Below are 16,931 nucleotides of genomic sequence, written 5' to 3'. Positions count from 1 at the left end.
TGCATGAGCATCAACTCTCAGATCTGTTGCACACAGAGCAGTTGTCTACTCCTTGGGTGACATTCTTCAGGATGCTGTAAGTTACCTAATTGCTCCATTTGGACATGGAAATTCAGTTGCCTGTAAGGGCTTTAAGCAGACACTGAGAATCAGGAGTAGTTTATATTATTTCAATAAATATTCAATATCCATTTTTATATAGGGCATAGCTAGACTACCAGTACTCTTTAGTAATGGGAATTGTCATAGGTTATCGGTATGTCCCTGTCCCTGTTACATACTTCCTACTATTGGTACTGGTTTTTCATTATTACTGAACCACCGTTCATTTGGTATCTTTTTTTGCAATATTGAACAAAGTCTGAAGTGATAGTTAAAATGTTATCTAAAAACTGTATAAGGCACTTCAAAAGTTATAAATGGCTCATTTTTGGTGACAGAAGGAAATGGAAGTACTTATCTGACTTCCAGAAATATTCATCTTTTGCTCCTGGAGAACTCTTCAACCAGCCCTACTAGTCATTGTTACTAATCTAGTAGTGATTGTGAAGTTAGCTATAAGTTTAGGAAGCCTAGTTAGGATCCTTGTCTGAATGTTTACAAATGGTTATGAATCCTAAGCTTCAGCATCACAGTTTAGAGGTTTGTTAGAAAACATGGAAGAGCAATATCTAGTAGTTTTTCCAAGTATCTGGGACATAATAAAGAACAGGAAGTGATCATAGCCAGAGTAGTTTTTTCATAGTTCACATTCCTCCTACTTTCTATTCTGTCATTATTTGCTTATGTCCTCCCTGAAGTCACTCCAAAATTTCATCTCCAAACCTCTCTGAATTCAGTATGGCTCCTCTTTTGTCTTTGGACAATTTAGAAGACTTTTGCCAGGGAACTTTCCTGAGGACAGACAGAATTTCTGTTGCCGTAGTATTACTTTCATGTAACTGTTTACTAAAAGTTAATTTGTTAGGTTTGTCTCTTAATAGCCATCACACACAAGTTTACTATAGGAAGTTGTTTGCTTAGTAGAAAATAAACAAAATTCAAGCTGTCCTTAGAAATTATTTCTTGGTTAAAATCAATAAAGAAGTGGGGTAGCTCTTGTCATGAGGCTCCTTTGAGAGAACAGTGCAGAAAGCTACTGTTTAACATCCATTTTGACTTAAAACCAGCTAATTTAAATGTTCATTGCTATGTATATGCAACACCACATGAAAACTTTGGATATGATACTATGTTGATGTACCTTAATCTGCATTTTTCTTACTGTATCATGAAATTATAACGTTAGCGTTTAGTTTTGTGTGTATGCATACCCTTGCATTACAGGTATTTTCATGTCAAGTCAACTTGTCTCATAAAACATGTTTGGTTTTAAGCACCAAAGTGTCTTTTCCTTTTGTTCAGTAAAAGGACGTTCTAGCCCTAACAAATTAACATATCACAAAGCTTATTCCCCATTAACTAGTTCATAAAAGCAGTACCCATTATGGGAAAGTACAGGCATATGTGGATCACCCCTGTGGTGTTTTATCTTTATCTTATCATCAAAGCTTCTAACTTGGCATGAGATTGGCTTTTCAAGCTCATATTCTTCTCTTTGTAATTTTATTAAAATTACTAAGAATTTTATATTCAGACATACAAAGCTTGGGTCTCATTATTCTTGACCATGGAGCTTATCTGCTCCCCTTTCCTATAGAGAAAATAACCCAGTTATTTTTTTTAATACAGTTTTCTCCTTTTTTAGTTGTGGCCTTCTTTTTTTTAAATCAGAAGTATACAGCTCTGCTGATGTCCAAGGACTGTTGAAACCCCAAGGATGATAGGAAACTTTGTCTTTTTGTGAAAACAGAGCCATGCTGTCACCCTTCATAAGAAAGCAAATTGAATGGCGTTTGAGTGCTGGTTTTTGAGGAAAGAACTTAAGAAATGATAAAAGAGCCACAGAGAGAGCCAAGAGATGCTAAGCTTCATCCTAGTGCTAAGAGCTGGTCGCTCTCCTTCCTGTCAGTAACTTTTCCTCTTTCCTGTCAACTCCTTCACTTCAGTTTTGTACTGAGAGAAAGCTGCTTGTATCTTTGAGGTGGTATGAGGCTTGATCTATTCATGGTAACTTTTGAATCAGCTTCAATATATTATTAAACTTAATGAGATCTTTTTCTAGAGCGAGTCAGTCTGTAGCTGAAAGAACTTTTCCCTTTTTATTTTCTTTGATGCTGAGAAGTTGTTTTCACATCTACAAGGAACTACAAGTTCTGCAAGAAATGCAGTCAGATGGCACCTGAAAGATTAAGGCTCACTCATTAACTAGACACAAAATCACATTCCTCCAAATCATTTTATGGAAGGCAGGAAGGGGGGAATCCCCACCAAAAAAAACCCAAACCCACGGCTGCTTGAGCTGCAGAAGTCGCAGGGCCGGGTTTCCTGTGGCTCTTGGTGTTGCATGGTTTCCAATACCCCGTGTCTGCTGCAGCGTGAGTGCTGCAGCTTTGCTGGCCGACGAAGAGTTTGTGCTGGTGCGTTACTGCTGGGCTCGCCGGCGCATGCTAATGCCGCTGGGCTCGCGCTCCAGCGGCGCAGAGGATAAGAGCAGGAGGCACAAGGACCAGGCTCCTCTACTGGCCCCTTCAGATCTCTGAAAATTTCTGTCTCTCTGTCAAATTTGGAAATTACTGAAGAGGCTTAAAACTTGTTTGTTAGTTCACGCACTGGTAAATGTACAGAGTGATTTGGTAGGCCTCGGGTCCTTGGAAAGCTAGGCTAAAAATTCACCTTTCCTTAGCTGAAACCCTTTTTCTTCTTTTCTGCACACACCTAAAATAATGCAAAAGGCTATGTTTCAGGGAAGAACTTGTCTTGTTTCCTTCTCACCCACTTGAGCGCATGGCAGCCCAGGGAGTCGGAGCGCACAGCCTGGGGCAGGTCGACATGAGCAAAGGCATGAGGCGCTTCGGCCTGTTTCCCTGGGGCAGCCTGCTGGGCCTGGCAGCCTTTCACGGAGGGTCTTAAAATTCAGACTTCGCTATCCAAATTGGGATAAAACTAGCTTTCAGTATTACAGTCCCTTGCTACTCTTCATCATCCACCTCTGTTGAGCAACATGATCTAATTGCTTGGCTTTCTGGCATTTTCTTGTGTGTCGTCACTACATTTTAGGATAGCAGAATTGTTGGACTAGAGGCGAATGGCTCCATGCTTGGCCAAGTCTGTGTTCTGAAATGGTCAGGTTTGGGAATTGCTGTCCTTTAAGAATATCTGCAGGTTTTTGTCTTTTGCAGAAAAGAATTCTGTGCCAACCACCACCGTATTACAAGTATCTGAAATCATCAGCCCTAAAAAATTGGTTTGGATGTTTGATTCTGATACAGAAACTTCCTCTATAAATGTATGTTTCCTGCTGGATAAAGTCAGAATTTCTTACCTCTGTATCTACTTTGCTCTTTGCTCTCACTACAGAATGAAACAGGCATCTGCTGTCTCCTATTCAAGTTATGCTGTCTTAGATTTTTTTAATTTATTTTTTTTCTTCAGGAGAATTTGGATTTGTATTACTGCAATAGTGACACAGGCATCTGTCTAGTACCTTTACAAATACTCATTCAGTAATTGCAAATTTGCCCGCTCCCTATGCTTAGAAAAGTGGCAAGTGGAGCAATTAGCTAATCTTAGGATTTTTTTTTTTCTTCAAAATTCACAAACAGCTGATCCCAGAATAATTCTGAAGATAAATACTAGTTAAAGAAATCATGTAACAGCGAGTTTTTTACACTTAAATTGGTCTTCAGGGCTTCCTTTTCAAAAGGCACGTCAGTAGTCTGCTGTTTGTAGCTGGGTTTGACATTATTTCTAATTACCAAAGTCTTCAGGCTAAATAAGCTGGTGGAAGTCGCCTTGTAGCTATATGTTTGAAATTTTCAAAATTAGCGCATCTGTGTAAGTTTCTAATTAGTCAGTGTTAAAACATTGATGATGATGATCTCTCCAGTCTACTTATTTTCACTTAAAATTATTAAGAAAATTTACTAAGGTGCTTTGTGTTTTTGTGCTTGTCTCTTTGTCAAGTACGGTAGGCAGTTTTAGTATGGATTTGCACAAGGAGCTGGAGAAAGCTTTCCAGCAAATATTTTAGAATTATGCTGTGACAGATTATGCTATTTTTTTATATAAGAATACCAAAGAGATATCTATAATCAAACTGATAGGAAATTAAATAGGTAAGACAACTGTTTTAGGCCTATTAAGCAATATTTGCATATGTTTTCAATCTGATAGTCTGTTTTTTGAGTCTTGTTATAAGAAAAATTATCTTAACTTTTTTTCCTGTAACTGATCAATTTCAGTGTTTTAATTTTAGATTTCAGTTTGATTTAAAAGAAGTCTTAACTGGTACCTGTAGGCTGAACTGGTACCTGTAGGCTGAGTCTTCTAAGAAATTAGTTTTCATGTTTTAATACTAATTTTGGAATTGTTCGTGCTGTGATTCATTTATTTCTACTAGTGTGTAGTTGAAGTAAAATTGCATAGTGATCATCCAGTGATCAGTGATCATAGGATACAGAAATACAGAAATAGAGGGTATGCCAATGTGCTGAGGAGAAACGATATTAAAAAGAATAATTGGCTGTGTCTTTATTTGCGTATTGAACTTTTACATCTGGACTAAAAATGTGTCCTGGGCTGAAGACCAGATTTCCAGCATTTCTTGTTGCACTGCAAATGTAGTAATGAAAAAAGTGACCAAAAGTTGAATGTTGAGTAAGAATTTGTCATGAATGCATTATCTTTATGCAAATATCTTTCCCAAAGACAATGTTATATGAAAACTTTTCCATCAGCTTCCTTACTTAGTCTTCTTCTATCTTATAAGTAAAATTGAAAGTTTTTGTTGGGGGAACTCCTAGAATTTTGCTGCTTTTCTTTAATCTGAACTTTTTATTTAGTTCATTATTTTCTTCCAATTGCTGACTGAAAGTAAAATCCAGAAATTCAAACCTAGCTGATTTCACAGACAGACCCTTAAGACCTCTCTGATGACAAGTAGTGACTTCTCATTCATCCTCATGAAGCTGGCACTTGATTCTGCTGGAGGCTGCCTGAGAGCCAGGTGATCCTTGTCCCATTAGAATGCCTGCCCATGGGCACATCATTCTGGCGTATCTGATGCCAGTGATGAATGAGGTTGCAATATGAGAGTCCTCCAGCCCCTGTACCGAGAAATAGACATCAGAAATGCATTCTGCATACACATAGTTTATCAGCAACTCGCCTTCAAAGTGCTTGAAGTGCCTGGACACTGTTCCGTTGTGAGGCAGGTGCAGTTAAGCTGAGCTTCCTAAGACTCTGTGCAAGTCTCCTAGGTGGAAATGGTTCCTAGGATTGGAAGATCATTTCTATATAGGTGGACTTAATGTGATGGGCTGTGTATTCAGAAATGCCAGGCTTGAAAAAAGAAAAGCAGATCTGAGAGCTGAATGACTTTCTCACACACGTAATATCTGTTTTTAATAACAATGATAAGAAATTGTGCTTTGCCTGGCTTCTCTTATTTTAATCAACCTGTAAGAAACATGAAAATACAGAACATCTGAGATGTGTTTTTAAACCAACTGTTCTTCTACAATCTGTAGATGTTAGAGGTGGTGATAGTCCATTACTTTTCAGCACAGTATTAATCAGCAATCAGCGTATATATTATATCCATGAAGTTTGTGTTGAATTTTCTCATGCAAAAAACCCCTCTATCTTCAATGCCTTTGGTTTTGTTACTGAATCTTTTAAGCAATAGCTAATATGAATTTTTCTGTCTGGTACTCTTTGGGTACTATGTCCAGAAAACTTTTGCAGTAAGCCTGTAGCCCAAGAAAAATGTCAGAGCTACTAGAACAGAAGAAACTTGAGATCATGCTATGGGGATGATTCTTCCACTGCTGTTTGAAAACTGTGCCTTGTAAAGCAATATCATCTGCAAACAAGCCACTAAGTGCAGGTACGGCAATTAGTTGTGTAGGTGGTACTCTGTAACCTAGACCAGCTGTTAGGCTATAAAGGTACAGAGATACCTTTACACCAGGGGTGTACCAGAGGACAACCACTGGTTGGCTGAATTTGGTTTTCTGTTTTGTTTATTGCTGCAGAACAGTACTTAGTACTAAGACTCAAGTAAGGTACAAGGACCGTCCCTAGTCTATTTTTGTTTGCATTTGAAAAACAAAATGTTTTCTGAGATTTATAGGATCCCTTCCCACTTCATAGAAGATGCAGAAATCAAGAAAATGCCCTTGGGATGGCAGATAGTTTATGATAGTCAAAGTAACGCTCACAGTTCTGTACCTCATATTTGAGGTCACACTAAGGACCTCCAAGGCTCCTTGTAAATTGTGCCTTACAGAATTAAAAAGTGATTATTAGCTATTTAACATTCAGAGTAAAATCTTGTTTCAATCTTGAACTGTGAGTTCAATAATAAAGATGTTTTTTTAATGGCTGAGCCTTACTTGAAAAAATTTACTATGTCATGCATTTCACTGGGGTTCAGCTTCTTGCTTGTTATCTGTTCTGGCAGACAGACTGCTGTCTGTCTACAAGACCACTGTCTATGTCTCCTTGCTTTTTCTATATAACTAGCATATATTCAGTAGAAATCATTAGCATGGGGACCTTGCCTCACCTTTCTAATGCAGTATGACACATCTTGTCCTTTGGTTCCTAGACTGATTACTCAATATGCTTTCTTCCAGATATTAAAGCTCTGCACATAAAATGAAATGTGAAAATCATTCAAACAAATATGAGTGACCATATATCACACTCATCTATGTCTTTATGGTCACTGAGTAGTAGCTGAAGTCATCTGGGACCTTTGTTATTGAAAGCAGTCAGGGTTGACTTTCGGGCACAATCTGTTACTGACTTCAAGGAACGTAATAGTTTGGCTGGTATTCAAGAAACCGCTGATTGACACACAGCCTCTCCAACTGTTGCCTGCTGTCTAGTTTATTTCATTATAACTTAATAAAAAGGCAGCTATGAACATTCACCAGATTCCTTTGCCTGCTCTCAGGGTCTTGGACGTTGACTTTTCAGGCCAGAATATATAATAATGTATCAAATCTGAAATGCTAGCACCTACCCTGAATACAGAATTATGCCCCTGTGCCACTTCCTGTGTCAGAACCCTCACAGATTTTTGCAAAAAAGATTGCACAGGTGTTTTTTTCCTATCAGGCTGTCCTGAAAGGGTCATGATCTCGGTAACTATTGGTCTGAGAACCTATTTATTTATTTACATGCAGTGTTACACATTGTTTAATGTTTTTCCATCAGCCATGTGAAGTCACCAACAGCATTCAAGTTACAGGCTCAAGTGCCAGGAACACGTGTCTGCCATTCAAACCTGCACCATCTTTATTTCAAGCATAAATTTCCCTATTGTCCTCGTTTTTGGAATGAGCACTTGAGATGAGTGGTGGAAGCTCAGTGTGTTAGAAACAAGTATAATGCTAGGAAAATGTTGAAGAAATTACCAGAGTAACAGCAAGTTCTTTGAAATATTTTCATTAAAAGCTACTGTTAGGCTGTCATCAACATGGTCCCCAGCCTCACTGTCCTTCTAAGATTCATTGCTCCTACTTGGCATTTGAATGCTAGAAATTTCATCCCGCAGACTGTTGGATTGGATGTGACCCTGCTAACTCCTGGGTTTGATTAATGAAAAGCATTTCATTTGGAATGAAACGTAATAATTAGCCTCTTAAGCTATGTAAATTGCTAGCAGTGCATCACAGTTTTTCAATTTGCCTTTTCTTCTCTAGAAGAGAAAGCAAAATGTTTAGAATCAAACTGTTCTATCCGAAATTCTTTTCTCAACAGCATGAAACCTCTGAAGAAGTTCTTTTCTGTAGTGATTATTAGGAATTTCTGTGCAGCTTACACTAGATATTTGTCCAAAGGAGCAATGCAGCTCATTGGGGATTAGTGCCTCATCACTTGGAGAGGTTTAAGAGTAGATGGGATTGACAACTTGCCTCATAACTTTCTTAAGCTTTCCGTTTTACGTAAATTGTTACTTTGTTTTTCTTTCACTAATGTTTGTGGAGTTTGATTCTTCATGGACATACTCTGCAGAGTAGTAGGGCAATCGCCTTAAATACCATCGTGAGGAAGCCTGTTCTGTGTGTTAGAAAATGACATAGCCTTCTGTGACAAGTAATACGTTTGTTTTTTGTAAATCAACATGCAAAGCAACTTTAGTAAGCAGTCACTTCAGCATTGTGCCTCCAGCTGAACATCCAGGCATGAGAATGAACTGTGGCAGTCAGGGCTACATCAGCATTTAGTAGGTACTGGAGGGTGTTGTGGATTTTGCTCTTTTACAGCTGGTTCAGCCACTCCAGCCTATGTTGATAACTTCAATTTATACCATCAAAAAATAAAACTACTATAGGAAAGATATGTCCTTGCAGAAGAACGTGGCTTTATTTCTTGTTCAGGTGTTTTCTGTGCCTTGGGGCTTCATTTCTCCTAGTAGGCATAAAGCAGTTCAACACAGCTCCTAATTTTCTGTTTCCTTGCTCTTTGATTTATACAGTCAACCTGTCACTATAAAGTGTAAGTGCTTTCCAGTTTAAGACTGATAGCAGTAGTGGGGTGGTTACTTTGTACGAATTTTGGCCTGGGATTATTTGGGTAATGTGACTGTTAATATTAAAAATGTAATTCTTACAGTGGAAAGGTTTTTTTTAAGAAAGGAAATTTTGTGCTATTTCTGAAGATGTCAGACTCAGCATTCACTTTATGAAAGCTGGATCCCAACAAGTGGTGTTTTCTCTCCAATTCATACCACTTTTCATGAGTTACCATAGGGTGCAGTCACTGCTTAGACTGATAATGTTGTCTATCGTTACAGAAGTTCAGGTTGTTGTTTAATTTGATGATTACTTTGAAAATTAGGCTTAGAAAATCCAACAAATGTAAAAGTTTTTCTGAAATGGTAGAAAGCCTTGTGAATGGGCCCTGACATGTTTTTGGAAGTCTAAATAAATGAGAAGATAAAGAATTGCACTTTGAAACAGCAGCATTCTGTGGTAGTTCTTAATACCTTAATTAGGAAGCAGTAGATTACTCCTATATATGAACAAATCTGATTATTAATAACATATTGGTCTTACAAGTCCTCAAGTTTAGTTATTTCTGCTCTTTGCAAATTTTTTCTACCATTGTCACCATTTTTACCATCAGTGGTAGGTAGTGACAGATCTTGCTCTTTAACTTGTTCTCCATCTCTCAGCACTTCCACTTCTGTCTTGGTTTAGTTCTCAATGGTTATTTTCCACCCATGAACTCTGGCAGGCTTCTAGTAGGCTTGGGAGACGTCGTGTCAATAAGAACAGGTCATTGCTTCTGGTCTTCTGTGTTCTTTAGCTTTTAGCCTCAGTCTTGAACAATGAGCTCAGTCTGTCTTAGCTGTTTAAAATGTTCTGAAAGCCTCCTTCCTTTTCAGACAGCAGCAAGATTATTTAGGTGATACAGACAGTTCTCAAACTGCTGTTAGCAAATGAATACCACACTGTCCACCGATCAAGAAGGCCCAATGGAGTGACTTTTACCACATAAGCATTGCAGAGTCTGTCATGTGTAATACTGTATGGGTTCGGTTTCTCTGACTGGTAGGCTGTCTGGAGAGTAGGGTATGCAGTTTCACCTTGGTACTCTTCTTTTGAGCACCTAGCTCACTGGGGATGGAGTAAGTGATACTGTTTTTACTTCATGACCTCTGGCCATGAAGTAGAATGTGTTGTGTAACATTTCTGCTTCTTTGTATGGCTCTGCTGTTCTAATTGGTTGAAATAGTTTTGATACGGATGGTTTTTGTTTCAGAATATATTGGGAAAACAGGAGCAGAAAAATATCTTCCTGTTCCAAAAAACAGTTTTATCTATTTCCCCATCAAAACTCATCTTTTCTGATTGATGCTTTTCTAGCTTGTTCTTAACAGCTTCCAGTGGTAGAGATGCTTTGGAGTCCTGTGCAGAGCTGAAGGTGTACATTGGATGTTTTAGGGCTAATGTGTTGTTTGCCTTCTGGGGGTGATGGGGTGGTGGTGTGTGTGTTTGTTTTGGTTTTGGGGGGCAACATGGTAAGTCTGAATATGCTTACATTGTGTGTGCTGCCGTGATGAGAAGCTAGTGTTTAAGCCCAGATCTGGTTGAACTGAAAGCATTTCATTTCCCTGTCTTGCTGGCGTTCCACGGTAAAATTGTTAGCAAAGTTGAGGCAAGCTTGTATTCAGTTCTTTATACAATTAAGTTCTTTCAAATACACTTCTTTTCTTGTTGCTTTTGTAATTATTGTTCCCTCCCTGACTTAAACATTTACCCTTGGAAAATACCTACTCCTCAAATTTACCATTGCTAATTTGCCACTTTCTTTTGAAATATAAAAACAAGGTCGTCTTATATCTTTAGATAATATTAGCTAAAATGTGGCAGTAAAGTGACAGTGAACAGCTATGCAAAAGACAAGAACTAATGATCATTGTTAGAGAAGGCTGGATAAAAAGAAATCCATCACAGCTTGGGATCCATGACAGCATAATTGATGTCTAGCCAGCAGTTCCCTGTCCTGTATTTTTGTAGTTTGTTTCTTCTATCTGAGTATAGAATTTTCTATTTGTCCACATTTATTGCCTTTTTTTTTTTCCAGACTGCTGCTCCAATTTGCCATCGTAGGTTACTCTAATGAAAGAAATACAAGATTTTATACATTTCAGAGTTGTTATTTCATGGTCTCTGCAAACTCTGCCATCACTGTACTAATTTACACAAACCTTATGTTTTTCATAGAAACCCTGAGGGCCAGGAGTAACACTTTTTTTCTTTTTTTTTTAAGTGACAGCTTACATTTTTCAGGCCAATCTGTACTTCATAAGGGATCATTGATCTGATGCCCTTGGTACTGTTCAAAGTTTTGCAAATATATGAAGAGGCAGCATAAAGTTATTTTGAGGTGTTCCCAGAGGGCAGTAGTCAGAGACAGCCACAGTAAAACTCTCTGTTAAGGAGTTGGCAAATTAAATACAGGACAGTAAGAGACCTCTCTCTCCTTTTTATAGTTAGTATGGAAATACTTGAATCCTACAGTGCTGGTCTTATTCTTTCATAGAACATCACATCAAAGTACATCATAACTTTTATTCTTACCTGATACCTGAAGTTGCATGAATAATATTAGCAGCAAACTTAGCGCACTAAGGAGAAACCGCCCTGTTTTCCTTTTTGGAAATTGAAAAAAACGGAGAAAAATTGTCTTAAGCAGTATTAGAAATCAAGAATGGGTTCTGAGTAACTTACTGCTCTACTGTAATGCTTTGATTTTTGACAAAATAATTATGGATAAGATGGACAGGGAAGTGGTTTTAATGTTTTGGGTGGGTTTTTTCCCATTAAAAACAGTTTTATGTGGAAAGGGAACTTCAAATAGGGAACTGCGTTTTTAACCTGCTACAAGAGAATAATTTGAGTAAGAGTAATCATTGGGCCAAAATAGCACTTATTAGTACGGAATTCTGTTCTGGTGTACATCACCTACATCATATGTTCGAATTGCACACGATCACACATACAGTATTATATGTGCAAGTAGTGTCATGTTAATTGTTTCTTCAAATTCCTGCTGTAGTCCACATCTGTGATTTTTTTTTTTTTTTTTTTGGTAGGATGTGACTGTGAAAATGCAGTAGGCTATATCTCTTCTTCACTGGAATGGGAATAACTTCCTATTTATCTGACTTTTATGAGAAAGCATTGGTTCTCTTGATTTATCTGCTTAGATTGTGGAGGAATAAATTTGGCAGCATAGTTTATGTAAATAACCATAAAGACAGACACACAAAGTTTAGTCTTGAGAAGAGCTAAATTTTATACAAGAATCTCTAAGAGAAATGGAGTTTTACTTAATAGACGAAATTCACAGATTTTAAATATTTCCAGCTGAAAACTTTCTGTAATTTTCCCTTTTTGTAATTGAGAATCTGGCTGAATACTAGCAATGATACCTTTTGGGTTGAATTACTTGGAGTAGAAGTTCGTTAATTTGTTTAAATATTGCAGTCCTATTTATAAACTTACATGAATTTGGACAATGACTTATGACTTTGTTTTCTCTGTAGTTATTTGAACTGCTAGGCCCTGAAGGCTTTGAACTCATAGAGAAACTCCTACAGAACAGATCTCTGATTCTGGAAAGATCTTTGACTTGTCCAAATGATAACAGGTTCCAGACTCTGCAAGGTAAGCAGCTACAAAATTTTTATTCCAAACCAGATAAAAAGTAGTTTTCTAACTGTTCAGTTATATTTCAAACAACAGTACTGTGTATGTGTATTTAAAAAGCAAGACAAAAAAAAAGGGGGGGGGGGGTATATTTATATGGGCTTAAACAAAGAAATCATGGTCTGGTTATACAGAGGAAACAAATACATATTGCGTATATTTATTTACTTTTCAACTGCCTATGGGCATGTGTAATTTTTAAATGTATTAACTGTTGCACTGTATCTGTGTTAACGGATTATTCTGGAAATAAGTTGATCTTTGGTTATTCCTCATCTGCTTTCCTGCTTACTCTCCACTTCTGTACTATCATCAAATGTAGGTCTTGGTTGCTACTGTGCTTTTTCTCCCCGCTTCTGAAAAAAATAAAGTGAAGCTTAAGGATGGATAAGTGAGTGAGGAAAAAAAGGGGTTCAGGTTTTATACTGTGATTTTTGTTTTTATAAGATAAATTGCCTGCACAGAGTAATTCCTTTAAAATCTGTGTTACAAATTGCTGTTTAAAAACAAGTCTTCTCACTTCTTCTGCTGACTAAAATAAATCTGATTGTGAATAGGTTGTGATTTGGAATAGATCGTACATGGACATAGCACCATGCAGCCCATTGCATGTTCACAGCATATGGATTTAGAAAAATGCGAATAAAACTAGTAATGGTGGACTTATGTATCCTCACAATAATTTTAAAATGCAAATAAACCCTTTTTAATATGTTTATCTTAAATGAAATGTTATATAGGCAAGTGTTTAGAAGTTTACCTTTTGTTGTGCTGATGGTTAGTCTAAACTCATCAGAACAACCGTTAGTTTTACCTGTTTGTTATTTCAAAGCAGAGTGTCTTGCTATCACTATAACAAGGTTTTGTGTCTTCATGGTTTTCCCCTTCTGAAATAATCAAATAATAAAAAATTTTAAATACATTCAGTAGAAACTGAACTATTATAGTTTTTCTCCTGTGTGCAGATTTTAGTTACGCAAGTATTTTCTTCTCACTTAGCAGAAGTAGTATTTCGGAAGCTTTTATGAACTTATTCTTCATTATGCCATCAGTAAAATCTATCACAGTAATTTCTGCTAGAATGTGAAGGAAGAATATTTTCAATGTTGTGCTTTTAAGACAATAGGAAAGCATTACTGATTGTATGTTTTTTTCACTGATGAGAGAACCCTTCTTTCACTGTTGTAAAGAAGTCAATTATATTTGAGTATCTTCTCTGAGAGTGAAGATGCTCTGCCCCAAATTCCGTTTATTAATTTTAATAAGGCTTTTTCTTTTAAGTTGATCAAAATGGTATTTCTAATGGGGATTGAAGTTTTATCTTTCCAGAAATGCAATTTGTGTCTCCAGAAATTTAGTCAACTTTGAGTAATTTGTGTCTTGAGAAAATAAACACAAGTCAGGGAACTGTATGTGTACTGCATTTTTGTAGCATGCTGTATTATTTTACTATTTCTTATGTAATTTACTTCCATGGCAGTAAAAGTGATTATTGTGCTTATCAGACAAATCAAGTAGCAGTTCTTTGCCCTGGTGTGTTCAGTCTGAATTAAATTTAGTTAGGAAATTGCATCCATTGTTGTCCCCTTTTAATACGAGAGAGAGAGAGAGAGAGAGTTAAAGCTACAGACATGATGGTATTAATGTGGACGTTTTGACAGTTTATTAGAATTTTTTCAGTGCTATTTAACAAGTGATAGTCACCTTATCTAGTATGCATGCTGTGAGAGGTAGGAGTTTCACTGTTACTGTAGGTGAAAACGAAGCAGCACAAATTGTTCAAAACATCAGTCAAGTGGGTTTATTTGATTAAAAAAAAGTTTTCAAGTTTTTGGCTTCAGAGTTTGACTGCAAAAATACATATGAAACATAACTGAATTAAGTATATAATATTCAGTGAAACATACATGAACTAATAATCTGTTTGCAGAATTTTGAAAATAGAATTTTAAAAACACTGATACAGTTAAAAACAAAACAAATTTCTCCACCCCATTGCATACAAAAGACTTGGTTGTGTCTTTGGTTTTGGCCAGTAATGGCCTTGGAAGGTTGAAGGTGATGGCTTTTTTGGCTTCCCTGCTCCCCTAGATTGTTTACTGTAATTGTTCTGTGGTTCTGATTCTTCTTGATTCAATCCTGCTGCTCTCTACATAAAGGGTAGGAATCCTTGGGGCTGTATAGAATAGGATTTATTTTCTCACTTGTTTAGGGAAATTACATTGCGAGTACGCTTTCAATACCATCATGTGATCTAGTAAAGATACACTAATTTTTTTGTGAAGAGGCTGTTTAAAAAAAAACTAGCCTGTTTAGGATGGTGTGAAAACAGATTACTCATCAGTGTATACATGTAAGAGGAGAGATAAGTGGCATTTCCACTGTTGATGAAGTTTTAAACACAGAAAAGGAAAAAAGCCCTTCCTTTTGCTGCTAGCCCATCCTCTTGCTTTGGGATGAAGAATTTTTGTTTGCTTAACAATGGTAACTTTAAGCATCCTACCTTTGGGACGTGAGCTGGTACTTATTTTGGATTTCTTGAGACCAGCTGCTGCACGGTCGTCTAAATAAAGCTAAACTATCTTTAAACACACACACACACCCCCCACCACCCCCCCGAAAAAAGAAAACAAACCTCAAAAAACAAACCTTTAGAAGAAAACTGGGGAAAACAAAGATGGAATCCAGTACTTATGGAGATGCATACCTGTTATATTGCAGAACAGTGCAAGAAGTTTATAGGAGAAAATGCTAAGCCCAATTATGGTTGTCAAGTTACAATTCAGTCTGAACAAGAAAAGCTGTTAATGAAACAATATCGTCGGGAAGAAAAGCGAAATGCCAGAAAAGAAAAACAAGCTGGGGAAGATGGAGAGGTTTCTGGAGAAGGACTAATGTGCTTTGATCCCAAAGAGCTGCGGATGCAAAGGTAATAAATGCCAAAAGTTGAGAAATGCTTCTGTTGTAATTGCTACTTCAACATATCATAATAGTTTATTTTCTTTTAGTTTGCTTTGGTGAGTAGGTGATTCTGACTTCAAGTCACGTTTTATTACAAGTGTAGAATTTTTTTTAATATGAAAACCTAATTTTCAGGGAAAGAAAGCAGTGATCTGCTTAATGAGAATCTTCCTGATCTCATCTATGTGGGCTGGAGATGCAGATTAGAGGGGTAGGCTATCTTTCTTAGTTCCTTTACGCACACTACTTGCTTAAGATTTATGAAGTCTGTACTATATCTATCAGAACTATCTTTCTTCTTTTCCCTCTTAAGATTAATGGGTACTATTTTCCATGTTGTCAGCTAAAGGTAGTGGGAGGAGTAGGAGAGGGAGACGATAAGGAGCAAATAAGCTGTTGTATTTTGTACTGAGAAAAATATAGTAGGACTGGTATTTAACTGTGAATACATGTTGCTGTATTGCTTAAAAGAGGCAAAACTGCATTTAGAAAGCCTTGCACTTACTGGGTTGCACTTCTGATTTTTGTCTAAACGGTGTGTTATAAGGACGTGGTTTAACTGATGCCAGAGAATAACACTGTAAAATTCCTTTGTTAATTATTTTATGCAATGGTTTTTTCCTTAAATTTCTACAACTCTTTCTCTGACTTTAATATACCTCATTCAGTTTTTGTGGTGGCTGCCTAAAATGGGCAGAGTTATTGCAGTTATTTTTCTGCTCACAGAGAACTAGCACTTCTGAATGCTCGAAGTATGCCAGTCCTAGGTAGACAGAGAGAGATGGGCTTCGAAAAAATTCATTATCCGCACGTTTATGATTCCCGAGCTGAAGCTATGAAAACATCAGCATTCATTGGGGGTGCAAAGGTACGTGTTTGGTGCATGACCCTTCTTGAACAGTACGTCTTTCCCAGTGAATAATGTGCAGCAGGGTTCCCTTTGTTCCCTTAGATTCTCCTCCTTGTCAGAGTCCAATGTATGAAGCAGTGCTTCTTTGCAGAGGGTTTTAAACACTTTCATGTATTCTGTTTTTATTTTGGCTCTAGAAGAAATAATCTCATTCTCAACTAAATGTGTCTGGTTTTACTTCTAGGGTCACTTAAATCATTAAAATACTATTTTTCTCTTTCTATCTTTTGGAAACCATTGACTTGACTTTAACAAAATGAATGCTTTATGAAATTCTAGACTTAATGGCTTTTGAAATTTAATAAAATGGAGTTATCTTTTTTGTCTTTTTGGGACTATTTTCTGAGTAGTAAAACTGATTATTTTCTACTTTGGGGGTTCAGTGCTATCTATAAAATGAATCAGTGAGAATTGCTTTTATTTTGGATTCATTTTTTGAAGGAAAGTGATAAACCATTGTTCAAAGCGGGTTATATATAATGACACTTTCTGTTTTCATACTTTCAATTAATTTTCCTGTAATACTGCTTTAGGTGTTCTTACCAGAGGCAGTTCAGAGAGAAAACAATAAAATGTATGAAGAGGTGAAGATCCCCCATAGTGAACCAATGCCTATTGGTATTGAAGAGAAAATTGTTTATATTAAAGACTTAGATGAGGTGAGTAAACCATTTCAAATATATTGAATTAGTTTTTACTTTGTATTACAAAAATCTAACTGAAAAAGA

The 16,931-nt window shown here is 36.9% G+C and overlaps 1 protein-coding gene across 4 annotated transcripts in view; it reads left to right on the top strand.

Moving 5' to 3' along the window:
- ASCC3 (activating signal cointegrator 1 complex subunit 3) overlaps positions 1–16,931 on the top strand; it is a 291,790-nt gene that overhangs the window by 40,166 nt on the left and 234,693 nt on the right. For all 4 annotated transcript variants that reach the window (XM_072855573.1, XM_072855572.1, XM_072855574.1 and 1 more), the window contains 4 exons: positions 12,170–12,290; positions 15,054–15,261; positions 16,020–16,161; positions 16,737–16,862. In XM_072855573.1, coding sequence (XP_072711674.1) covers positions 12,170–12,290; positions 15,054–15,261; positions 16,020–16,161; positions 16,737–16,862 — 597 coding nt within the window. The remainder of the gene's footprint in view (positions 1–12,169; positions 12,291–15,053; positions 15,262–16,019; positions 16,162–16,736; positions 16,863–16,931) is intronic.

The sequence above is a fragment of the Ciconia boyciana genome, chromosome 3 (assembly GCF_034638445.1).
Source record: "Ciconia boyciana chromosome 3, ASM3463844v1, whole genome shotgun sequence".
In the NCBI taxonomy this organism is placed as follows: Eukaryota; Metazoa; Chordata; class Aves; order Ciconiiformes; family Ciconiidae; genus Ciconia; species Ciconia boyciana.
The sequence above is the reverse complement of the archived record's forward strand: the minus strand, read 5'-3'. Positions and strand labels throughout refer to the sequence as shown.